General features: G+C 41.8%; 1 protein-coding gene across 1 annotated transcript; it reads right to left on the bottom strand.

Annotated features, from left to right (window-relative positions):
- Positions 1 to 1501: 1501 nt before the first annotated feature.
- On the bottom strand, positions 1502 to 12355 carry LOC135910506 (armadillo repeat-containing protein 1-like). The gene is made up of 9 exons (XM_065442558.2): positions 12205 to 12355; positions 12050 to 12140; positions 11850 to 11924; positions 11190 to 11281; positions 9875 to 10018; positions 6946 to 7063; positions 4907 to 5023; positions 4612 to 4707; positions 1502 to 4274 (listed from the first exon to the last, which is right to left on the bottom strand). The coding sequence occupies exons 1-9, from the start codon at positions 12267 to 12269 to the stop codon at positions 4026 to 4028; spliced, it is 1047 nt and encodes a 348-aa protein (XP_065298630.2). The 5' UTR covers positions 12270 to 12355; the 3' UTR covers positions 1502 to 4025.
- Positions 12356 to 12444: the final 89 nt, after the last annotated feature.

The following is a 12444-nucleotide window of genomic DNA, read 5'->3' as shown; positions in this document are numbered from 1 at the left end:
CACTGAGCAGCTTTTAGTTACCATACACAGTGCAGGAATAGCTCTGTCATCTTAACCTCTTACGGCATTATGTGCACAATTGTGCATGCAAAGGTAGTTGATCAAAATTAAGAGCACTGATTAAGACTATGTTTCAAATATGCCATAAGCATCTTGTAGCACTTTCGATAGGACTGTGCTGCAAGTTTGAATAGTAAGTGTAATGTGTTTTAGTAAAACGAGTTGGAAGCTAGACGGCTGGATCTTCGCCCTCGCAGTGTCAGCAGTCATGTAGAAGGCACACTGCTTTCATTGTTTTCAGTGCTTTACATCTGGCATATATTTCAAGTGTCTGGATAAGTGCTTTCTAAGTACGCTAGACATGAAATAGTTGAGATTCTGATACCTGCAGTTCCTATAAAGAGTTCTCGCATGGTAGTCCACATTCTCTACACTTTAAAAAAGTCGCTGAGGAATTGAAAATTCCTAATTTCTTCTGCAGCTTTATGGTTTTCACGATTTTAAAGGTGCAATAAATGTAATGAATTGAAATTTTCAATGGAGAGAATTATTTGGTGCCTGAAGGGGCTAGCACAATTGATTAATGAGAACAATTTTGCTGTTTGAGATTCATCATGGTGATAAATATCAGAATTTGTACAGCTGCAAATGTGTTCACTAAGTAGTTTTTACTAATAAACATTATAAATATGAAACTGTCATAATTTAGATTGGCCAATACGGAAACCATAACCATTCCCTGCTTCATTTCTAGAAGTACAGACTCGAAATGCACCACGTTTCAGTTAAATGTTCCCAAATTGCAGAAAAATGCACAGCAATGCAATTGCATTCGACAACCATGTAAAACTACTTGCCGTTGAAATCTGCGAGCGTCTGACTGAACTTGTAAAGTGAACCTAATGGAGCTTGCAGTTATTTTTATAAAGTACTGACACGAAGGCACAAACTACCTCAAGTTAAGAAATAGTACTGTTAAGTGTAGGAACACCCTAAATTATTTATTATACTACTTACGTCCAAGAGCTAGTTTCAGTACCCAGGAAGATGTGTCATGACACATTGGCTTGCTCTGTTCTGGCAACTGCTGCAGCTGGAACATGTGAGCGCAGCCAGAAGAAAGGTGTGCAGCATTCTTATCTTTTTTTTTAATGAAAAATGTCATCATACCTACCCTCATTGCGACAGAATGTCTGCAAATCTTGCTCTGTGTCGTGATACCAGGTCCAGCATTTTGAGCGCAACTGTAATACCTGATTGAGATATGTTTTTCCAGCTTTCATATCTTCCAAGCATCATGCTTTCATCTGAAACGAGTCTGTAGTAGAGTTTGTACACCTTCTAAAATGTGTGTCAGTACGAATTGTTTTAGGTAACCCTTGAAAGGCGTCCATGTGACACAGCTGTAACTGCAACATAGGTTAGACTTGCTTGCAGGGGAAAATGAAGGACCCCTTCCAAACTTCAAGCATGCAAGGTTCATTCAGCCGAAGCAACTAAATCATCCCAAAGAAAAAAGCAATTTATTTTTGGAAGCAAACAATTTGCATGCTAAGTTGCCATATGTGAATGGTTGCTTCAGTTTTAGGGTAAGGGTGCTTGAATAGTGAATCTTGCAAATCGAGTCAAATATTAGTGTAAACAGACCTCCGAATATCAAGTCGAATATTTTTTCCCTAAACACAGTAAAATGTAAAGCTTGCATTAAGCCTCTCGGGAAAAAAACAAATCTTATTGGCATCATTTATGGCTTATTTACATGCATATGTAAATGTATAATGCTGTTCGCAAATGGGATCGCTTGTAAATGAGAAACCATTGCTTTCAGTTATCTGGTGCATCGTCACGACGACAGTAACGAAAAAAAAAAGGGAACAGCACATTGCGAGATACACTTAGAATGTTGAGTTCATTAAAGCAGAGAAGTGTGATGCTACAGCACTTCACATTGCTTTAACGCAATGGAAACATGGTGCGAATGGCAAAATAATAAATTGCTTTGCCTAAATCGAGGCAACAAATTTGCATGTAGGGTGCCTAAAAGCGAGTATTCGTAATGGATGACCGATAATAATTGAGCACAGGTTCTCTGCCCGATGCAGTTGCTCATGAATTGGCACCAGTGTGCAACAACTGCAGCTCCCTAGCACAAGATTCGTTCAGCACAGTCCTCGCTTCCATCGTTCTCTAACATATGAGACTTTAGTAAGTGCTGCTGTTTTTTTAGGTATTAGAAACAAATATTCGACAATTTCTAACAGCAGACTCTTGAATCAAGTATCAAAGACTATTCTATTTGTATTTGAATATATGCACAACCCTACGTCAGGCCAACATCAGGTATAGCCTCACTTTAGACATTGCAAAAGTATGTCAGTGGTGGCAGGTACATGTTGAGAGGCAGTGAAAGGGCAGGCAACAGCCACTACAGCATGCCAGTGAAAGGCGATGCAAAGTGCATCTCGGGCAGCGACGGCGTAAGGGACAACACACACTGACGTGGCTGGGACTCGAAGCCTATCGTGTGATAACGATTGAGCACAGTTAAGGTTTCCCCAGCTGCAAAGCTTGCTTCGTACACCTTGTAAATGTACATATATCGCACATTTCGGCCCACTAATGGTGGCAACGGCCATGATGAAGAGAAAGCGCTGACTGCATGCTGGTGGCACTTGACATTTGCTAGTAATGACGGCCCCGGAGCCACACTGACGCTTTCTGCCTTGGAAAAACAAACCAACTTTACTTAGAACCACCCGTTTATCTTTGGTGAGCTAGTGGCACCATCTAGTGGCAGAGTGTGTCACCACTGTGTTAACACCGTACATGCATGCCCCCCCTTGATATGGGTGGCATGACACCACACGATCATGAGGTCATGCTAAATGCAAAAGATTGGTGCGATGATGGGCACAGGATGATGGCAATTGTTTTGTGCGGCCACAGCATGCAGCTTTAGGTGCAACTGTAATGACGACAGAGAGTCCAAGGCCATGAGGGACGCTGTTTTCCATCAACTCTATTGATGGAAAAAAGATTATACGCACCATCAACTCCGTTGATGGTGTGTCTTACTATACAAGATGCACCCAAAAACTTTGTAAAGATTTGCAACGCACTGTTTCATGGTTTATGTAGGCTTTCGGATTACTCTATATTAATCACTCCTTACAAGGGATCATTTATTAGCAAGAGGAATGGTCAAACTTTGCATTGTAGACACAGACTTCGTAGCATTTGCATTTACTTCAATCCTTTCACTCAGGAAAAGCCTAATAACGTTTCCAGCCAAAGTTCTAATTTATTTTTGTATACTATGTTATTGTTTAAAATCATGAACAGGTAATTTTAGCGTCAACCGGATTTTGCCAAGGTCCATGACATTATGCAGCGTTAGCTTCTGCTTACAATATGACCTATTCGTCTTTTAAGAAGTGTCACTTAAACGGTTCTCTTCAGTGTCTCTCATTTTGTGCTGGCAGCCAACAGTCGTGCAACACAGGGTATCAAAAAACCATGTTAAACCTGCCTAGTTGGCACGGATCCATTATGAACAACTTTTTTTTTTTAAGAAGAGTGCAATATGGCAAAACACAGAGGCAAACCGAAAAGGATGGGGGGGGGGGGGGGGGGGCACTTACAACTTGCAATGCAAGGTATCATAGCACACTGGAGAATTTGAGTAAATCACTACTGCTTTTTTCACCTGCCAGGCTTACATACGCAATGCAGCTTCACGAGGACACTATGTAAACCTCACAGGCAACCGAGGTGATAACGGTGATGACAGTGTTATGTATAGTTGTATTACGCTAAAATGGGTCGCCAGACTAAATGGCAACCATATTGTCCTGGTGGAACAGGCAACACCACTTTGAATCAGGATTTTTTTCGTTTCAACAATGCACCACAGAGCTACGACCAATAAACACCGTGCACTATTAGAACATGTCTTCATCGAAGTTCGCAAGTGTTTCGTTGTGTCACCGACAAAGATCGCAATGTCACTGAGCTTGAGTGAGTGATCACCAGTACAGCGACTTGGTGATGAATGTGGCAGCTGTCCCAAGCCAGCTGGCGGCTGAGGAGCTCTTCGACTTCTTTTGTCGCACAATCGCGTCCCCTCGGATCGGACTGTCCGCCTCGGGGAGATAGGCCGGGAGGATTTCTCTCTCGTCCTCATCTTCTTCTTTTTCCTCCTCCTCATTCTCCGCAACCTTCCGACTGGCTTCTGCCTCGTGGCCAATCTCAAGGTGAGAGTCTCCAGCTGAAGGCTGCGTAAGTCAAAATACAGGTTTGGCTGCATTATTGTCATAGTTTTATTAGAGAGTTTTAGTGTACATGATGTAAATCCACAGCCAATCATTGCAATAAAAGTTCTTCATACATTGTTTAAACACAGTTTCACAAGACTTGATGAACTTTTGTTTTGTTATTGTGAAACCAATGCTTAATTTATACAGGAGGGGGGGGTTGGCCCTTAAGCTGGGGTGGAGGGGTTTGCCCTCCCTTGCTGCTCCAGAGGCCCTGGCATTTAGCATTCTAGTTAGGCTTATACATTAGCACATAATAAGTACATAAGCGGTGTCATAAAGAAGAAAGAAAACTAACCTTGGCTTTGCTATTGCTTGGTGTTTTTGGAATGGCACTATTGGCCACCTGCATTGCCGACATTGTTCCCGTGGACTTGATAGCCTGTATCAATGCCTGAAAGATGGCAGGAAAATGTGCAAGCAAAAGTGGACGGCATGCTACAGAACATGCTGATTTCTATGCAGCAGTCCCATGAGGGTGCAAGCATCATTTACATTAGGACAGGGCACACATGACAACAGCATATGTGCACATTTGACTCGCATCTGCCTCATGCACTGGTGACAGAACGAAGAATTGCCTTCAGGCTTACCCGTGCCGAGAGATCCGACCTAACTCGGACGACACACCGCCGCCTCTCGATGTCGAATGTGAAGCTGATCACACCTCGGATGGCGAGCAGCTTCTCTTTGCACAATTCTCTGTCGCTCTGTTCAGAAATTAAAACAAAAATGAAAGCATCCTCCTCCAGTCTCGCAAATAAAATGTGTATATATTCAATTCATGATAGTAACTGGTATATCACTGCAGTTATATCCACGAAAACCAAGTTTGAGGGGGCTTGCGAAGTAATGTATTTGCACAAATATAACTTGGTCATGGATATAACTTGACCATGAATAATCAAGACATTTCATAAGGTGAATACTGAATAACACTGCAATATGAATAACATGAATAAACGAACTAATACTAATTTGCAATGCAGTTTCATCCACGAACTTAGCATAGGACCTCTAAGAACACCGTGATGGGTGTTCCATTACTAGGACTTGCACACTGCTGGGACAGCATTATGGGAGTTGCCCATGCGAGGCCAGATTCATGCACACCAGTGCCTGTATAGGCGTGCATAGCAGTAGCGAGATGTACATTGCTCTATGCTATGCTAGAACGTTCTAGCGGAAGCACAACAGCTTGGAAGAGGCAAGGTTCACGTATGCTAAAGCAGCCGCGTCTGCAGGCTGAGGCAATGTGTATGCCTGTTGCAATGATGGACAGGGCCATTGAACCTAAACGTCCACAGATAAACCTGTTTTAATGTAAATTAACTCTGTTGCACTCCTGCTACTCGCAGACCAAGACATTTTCTTGGGCAAGTTGGGTGTTTGGGTTTGCTGTACATTGTTTTTCTTTTCTTTACGTATGACATGAACAACATGGAAAAAAACACATGGAACGCAATGGCTAGCGTTCGCCTGCCTTAGAGGCATGCGTCTTAAAAATTAACAAGCTACAAATCACAGGCTTGCATCATCACAATGGAGTAGATGAGCTCGCTGAATTTCGAAACGTGATACTTGAGGGGAAAAACATCGCATTATAGTTCACGCGTGGTTTCGAACTTAATGCAAGATACTTTCTGGGATTGGTAACCATGCAAAAGAACTAGCGCTCTATTTTAAAGAATGTGTGGTATGTCTGCATCAATCAAATTTTACTTCATCGTTTCGACTATCAAAAAAAAAATCAAGCCCGTTGTTCCCCTTGTTGTTCATGGCACTGAGTGTGCCAGTTTGTGCATAAAACTGGAATGGTGCATTACTGTTTGTGCTAAAATTAGAAAAGAAATCACAGATATATTAACTTTTACCCATCAGACTAACTATTCTACTGGTGCCTGCTGCCCCCCCCCCGCCATACCAAGCTTGAATTCAAAACCAGCAGACGTCTCTATGTTATAAGACACTGCAGCAGCACACCGGTGATAGGAACGCTAAGGGAAGGACAAAACTCACATCGGCACATCGTACTGTTAAACTGTTTGAGCACTGCTGAGGGAGGAAGATAACAAATAAAAATAAAAAAGAAATAAAACGTAAATCACAATAAGAACATAAGTAAGCATACAATTTTGCAGCTATGAATAAAATGTACTCATACTACAAGGCTATCTTATTTCTTTCTGGAGAATGCATATTACACAAGTGCAGAACAAGAACAAACATGTCAGGGTGACAGGATGAAATTTAAAAAAAATACAATGCTTTAGAGGCATAAAAAAAAATTGTTGTGGCTGCACATTCTACTCATGAATTGTTCACGGAAAGCACAATGGCTGGAAAATAAGTTTGTAATGCACACTTTTCAATTTCTGCACATGATCAATGCAGGATGACATATATGTCTCAAAAGGTACCTTTAAATATTTAGTACAGCTGTATAGTGAAACAGTTATGAAAAAAATATTAGATATTTTTCGGTTTCAGAAGTGCTTCCAAATTAAGGCATTCTGCAACAGGCACACTGATATACCTATTGTAATCAATGTAATATAGAACACACAGTTTGATTTTAAACTTAGCTTTGCATTTGTCTATCAACAGCAGAGAGTGCCTGTAATTTGCTGACCTGAGAACAGAGGCCCTCTATGCGTAGTGAAACAACTTTTGCCGCCCCATTGTGCTGTCCAATAAATGGTGGGCACTTAGCTGGAGATGGGGTTGTTGCAACAAAACTGCCATCTTTCCTGAAATAAATAAATAGATAAATAAATAAATAGCAACAAGGAGGGGCTCATTTCCGTTAAGAAACCCTGCTCAGTCACCTGATAAGGCCTCATATGATGAATAACACATGGGAGGCAGTCTCACAATCATTCAACACAATGAATTAACAGTCCCAAAGCTCCCACGTGGACTGGAAGTTCACAAATGCTGCACTTGGATGCTGGACTCGCAAGGCGATTTGTACAAGGAAGTGTACTATCTCTTAAAGATCAACACCAGCAGAACACCATAGTGCACGAGATGACACAGAAGGCGTGAAGTGGCAAAAAACGTGTCTTACAAATGGGGGAACTGCACCACTTATGAAACAAGGGGTGTGTCCTGTGGTGCACTGTTTTACTAGTTAATAGGAGGTGTGCGAGTATCAGCAATTTTCTAATAATGAACCAAGTAATGCCCTTACTTGATTCAGTCTTCAAATTCAATATTATTCAGTATATGAAAACTATTCTTCAAATAGATTTCAAATAGTTTAAATCCTCCAATATGCCCAATCAAACGTAAAGATTGTGCATGGGTGCGATAAATTTCATTCCAGCAGCCATAGAAGCAGACCTAAAATTTGAGAAGTTACGTAGCGGAGTACACTAACTATTCATGTAGAGTACTTCGTTAATAAAGTTTAATCCATTAAATCATTCTTAAGTACCTGAGCCAATCGTATGCTCTGGTACTTAAAGCACAACTTTTTCAAAGCACCGTTTACTTTAACCATATAAAGTTCAACCACTATTTCACATCAGAGACAATTAGAACAACATGGTCACATTTATTTCTGTTCAACAAGAAAGAGTATATTGGTACGAAGAAAACAGTGAAATGATACCTGATTAAAGATAACTAGTATGGTAAATAATTCATTAGTAATTCATTTGCTGAATTATCTACAACTGAAAACTCCCTCCAGCATATCAAAAACTCTAGAATGGCCTCTACATTAGTTTTCCAGCGCTTAAATCAGTTTTCAAGTACCAAATTCAGCATGCCAAAAATTATAAGCTGGGCTTCAAGGGCTTTGCTCTGCATGAAATGCTAATACGCTTCAAACTTGAATGTGTATCTGCAATATGGGATCCTAGTCACGTTAATCGTATTATACTTCGCTTGAACTAGCATAAAATAATACAGCTCGTTTCATTCTTTCCAAAACCGTACTGCAGGCATAACCTCAATGAGAGCTAACCTAGCATTTGTTCCACTAGCTAACTGCTATAATGTCGCCCTTCTTTTGCTGTTTCATAAAATTTTGCATCACAGCACCCGTCATGACGACCTCATACTGCGGCCACAGTACATTTCAAACCGCGTCAACCGCCATAGTAAGGTAGAAACTGATTCATGTAACACAAAGTCTTTCTTTGAGTCTTCCATTCCCCGTACATCTTAGAAATGGAACCACCTTCCCTCAAGGGAAGGTGGTTCACCGACACTGACAACAAACTGTTTTGCGAAATATTAGCTCACACAGTATATTTAGGCAAATGTTTGTTACTAGAATTTGCTGCACTCGCTTGTTTGTTTTGTTTTATTTTACTGCTTAGTAATCACTCCCCTCTTTAAAGCTATATGGCCCTGAGGGTGTTATAAATTAACAAATAAGTGAATAAATAAGATACACCATGGAAGCCAGACTTGACCTTCTAAGCCACTATCACTCTCGCTCTCCAAAGAATTATGGCTATGCAAACAAAGTGTACCGAATACTCTATTTGGACTTTTTATAAACAACATACAACAGTTTGAGCAAAATGAGAACAAGGTAAAAGTGGGAGCCAACGTTTCGACAAGTGGACTTGTCTTTTACAAGGCAATATGTCCACATGTCAAGACGCTGGCTTTCGCTTTTAGCTTGTTCTCGTTTTGATCATCATCTTGAATTTACACCTCCTGCCTTCCCAGTGTTTTCTCTAGATTTATACAACACTTTATAACATGCAACATCATGACATGAACTTCCAAGCATCATGAACACCAGGATACAAACATTGTTTTATGTTAATAGAGAAAATGACCACTGTTTCCAGAAGATATTCAAGAAGCATTGACTATTCACGGCAATTCTGGCAATGTTTCATTTGTATTCGATTCAGTCTCAAAAATTACTTCAAGTACCCCTACTAGTTAAGCCTTTACAATGGGCTCTACCCTGGCCTGAAATGGTGCTGTTGTAGCAGGATAATGGTCATAACCGAAGTCAGCTGCTCAGGCTGGTGCACACATTACAGCGATAGCTGTCATGGTTTATTTCTTGGTTTGAAATGATTTAGTGATCGCTGAATGTAACTAAAGTTCACCACTCATAGTAATACACAGAGCAGTGAGCAAGTTCCGTGTTAATTACTTCGGAGGTCATAACACGCTTGAGACGTTTCCAGCACTTAGGGGAAAGAAGGAACACCTTAGAAGAAAAGACTACAGTATGCAAAAAACCAGTGTCCTGCCTGTCTTGTTGACAAACCCTGTCCTGTCAACACATAGGAGATGGGAAGGGCCAGTATCCTTCCTGTCCTGTTGTCTTTTCTTCTTAAGTGCTCCTTTTCTTCCCTAGGAGTTGGAAATGCCTGAAGCATCTAGGTTTCAAACTAGCTCAGCATTTTGCCTGAAGCATAACAGATTTACAGAAGACATAGCGGCATGCAAGAGTGATAAGGCACTGCAGCTAATGCTGTGGCTATAACTACTATAAATTCATTCAAAACTACACTTTTTTCTTGCTGCCTTTGTGCCGATTGCACTGCTCCTTGCACTTCTTTGCAGGCATGCACGCATACCGAGCGCTGTGGGAATCTCGAAACGATAGCCGCATGTCAGCCATGGCTGCCTCTTCTTGCTGCCTGGCGAGCAGCGCCACCTTGGCCTCGAGCAGGCGCATCTTGAGTCTCAGTGCAGCTTCTTTCACGCCAAAGTCTTGGGCCCTGCGTTGCAAAGTAGCAACCTTCATTGTCCCCTCTTATTGTCATAACCTCCACACGACACACGCATGAAGACCTATCACCAGAAGTTCCTGCTCAACGTATAATCCTGGTGCTTGTAGCCTTTCGTATGTTAAGAGCACAAATGTCCAAATGTACAGCTTAGAGGAATAGCGAGGAAAGGCAATGTCAACAGCAGTGGACAGGGGACGTATTCTTGAACGATCGCTTTCGGCGATATCAATTTCAGTGTGTGCTTATTGGCTGGTTGAGAACTGCATCACACGAAGGCAAGAATATCGTCAAAAGTGATCGTCTGAGAATGCGCTCCCCAGTTCATTCAGACGCAAACAGATCACACACATTTGCTTAAATTATGCAAGTTAGTGACATTACGTGATGCCTTGTAAAATTTATTTCAAGCACTGCAATTGTGTAATGACAACTGCCCAGACAAAACGCTGCTATCTCATATAGTTCACTTCCCAAGCTGTGACTCCAAATATCTGCGCTCTAATGACCGCAGCTTTCCCTAGTGGCAAAGCATGTTCGCCAACTAACATGCCAATGTACACATCATACCATGCTGCCACACTGTCATTGTAAAGAAATTTCGCCAAACCTACACGCCACTGTCACGGAAAACCAGTTTCTGCAGCTACTACGGCTATAAATGCAGATGATTCGGAACTTGTGAAATGGGTTTCAAGCACAAGAAAAGGTTGGTCCTATCTGTCCTTACAGCTGCATTAATCATTATTGCACCTGAAAAGATGTTGTGTAGTTTAGAAACAGTCAGGTCAGCTGCCAATATTAGAATTGCTGACGTGGTTTATACACTATTCACTTTGTCAGTGCAACATAACAGCATCTTCATGCTTGTTCCACATGGCACAAGTTTCACGCAAAACAAATTCCCAGCTAGTCCCTGCACCGCAGTAGTAGTATAACGTAGGCCTTGCATAGGCGGTTTTCCTGCCCCGCCTTGCACAGGCACGGAACTGGTGCGAACTGGTTCATGAGGAGCGTGGCAAGTCAAAGGGAAATGTTTGTCGCAAGCACTACTAGATGTCTGAGTAAGAGAAAGCACTTGAGCATGAAAATAGAAAAGTAGGCATTTCAAAACATGCGCAGCATATGTTTTCAAGCTCCTGTTTCTATGAGAGAACCTTACCCAGAAGTTAGCAGCTCCAGCGAAGGTGAGAGACCGAAGGTCTGTGAGACTATCGCACATCTGTTGTCATCAGCGCACAGGGCAGCCAGAACCTGTGTGGCAAGGGGAAAAATATAATTCAAATATTGTGGGAATGAGACAAATTGTTTTATCTAAACGTTTCCCAAGCAACTGCAGGTCTCGTACTACCAGGGAACAGATTTCCATATTACCAGCTATGCGTGGAGGTGCCACCTACTGTGTACATCCATATAACACTAAGGAGAACAAAAGCCGAGTGGTCTGCACTGCCTCCACACAGCAAGCGCTCGAGAGGATGTTCATGGTGATCGATTGTTCAACTAGAGACCTGTAGTGTTCAACGTAACATTTATGCTGGGGCTAATTTCGACACTTCAAATTTATGATTTACGCATTGGAAGCTTAACTCGTAGCGTGAATTGCTCTTTCGATACGCCGAAGGACACAAATAAATGCGAATAAGTGGTTAATTAATTTTCCTTGTTGTAGAACTATGTTTGGCCATACCAGGGTTAAAACTAACAAGCAAGGACACTGTGCTGTTAGATCAGTAAGGTGATATCTGATTACTTTGCCGGAGGACATTAAAGTTTCTTCTCTTCATGCATCACGTTATATTTTGTTTATGCGCGAACTTGCCTTGAGGGACAGCATCACGATCTCATCTGTCGTCTCCTGGAGAACGTAAACTAGAAAGTTGAGCAGCGTCTGGTCCTGCAACACGTTGGAATGAGGACTGCTTGAATAAGCCCTGGTCAACAACAATATAGGGCGCTTCGCGCTTGTGACATAATAATACGAGGAATGAAGAAAAAAAGAAGAAAGCGCATCTACTTTACCTGGCATAGCAGATCCCGCTGCTCTTCTTCATCCATAAGCGTCTCGTAAAGCAACAACAAGTCTTTGGCGGCTCCCAAATTCATGGAGGTCCTGCAAGGACAGAAATATGGGTCAATCGGGCCTCTGACACGCTTATTCGCACCGAAATACTTACATGACCGGCGTCGATTCTCTAAATTCAGTTTCAAAACCAATGCCTCTTGCGTGCGCTACAGCCATCAAAACCTAATTCGGGACGTGCTGTAAAAAATTAAAACACTAAGCTTTTTTGTAATAAAATACGCGTTAGAAAGCAACTAGATAGTTGCAACTTCAATTTTACTTCTGCTTGTTTAAAAATTTTGCATGGCTGAGTTTTGGGAAGCGCAGCGCGTGCACCGCGTATCGATCTGCA

Source organism: Dermacentor albipictus, chromosome 6, assembly GCF_038994185.2.
Source record: "Dermacentor albipictus isolate Rhodes 1998 colony chromosome 6, USDA_Dalb.pri_finalv2, whole genome shotgun sequence".
Classification (NCBI taxonomy): Eukaryota; Metazoa; Arthropoda; class Arachnida; order Ixodida; family Ixodidae; genus Dermacentor; species Dermacentor albipictus.
This window is presented reverse-complemented; position numbering and strand designations above follow the sequence as displayed.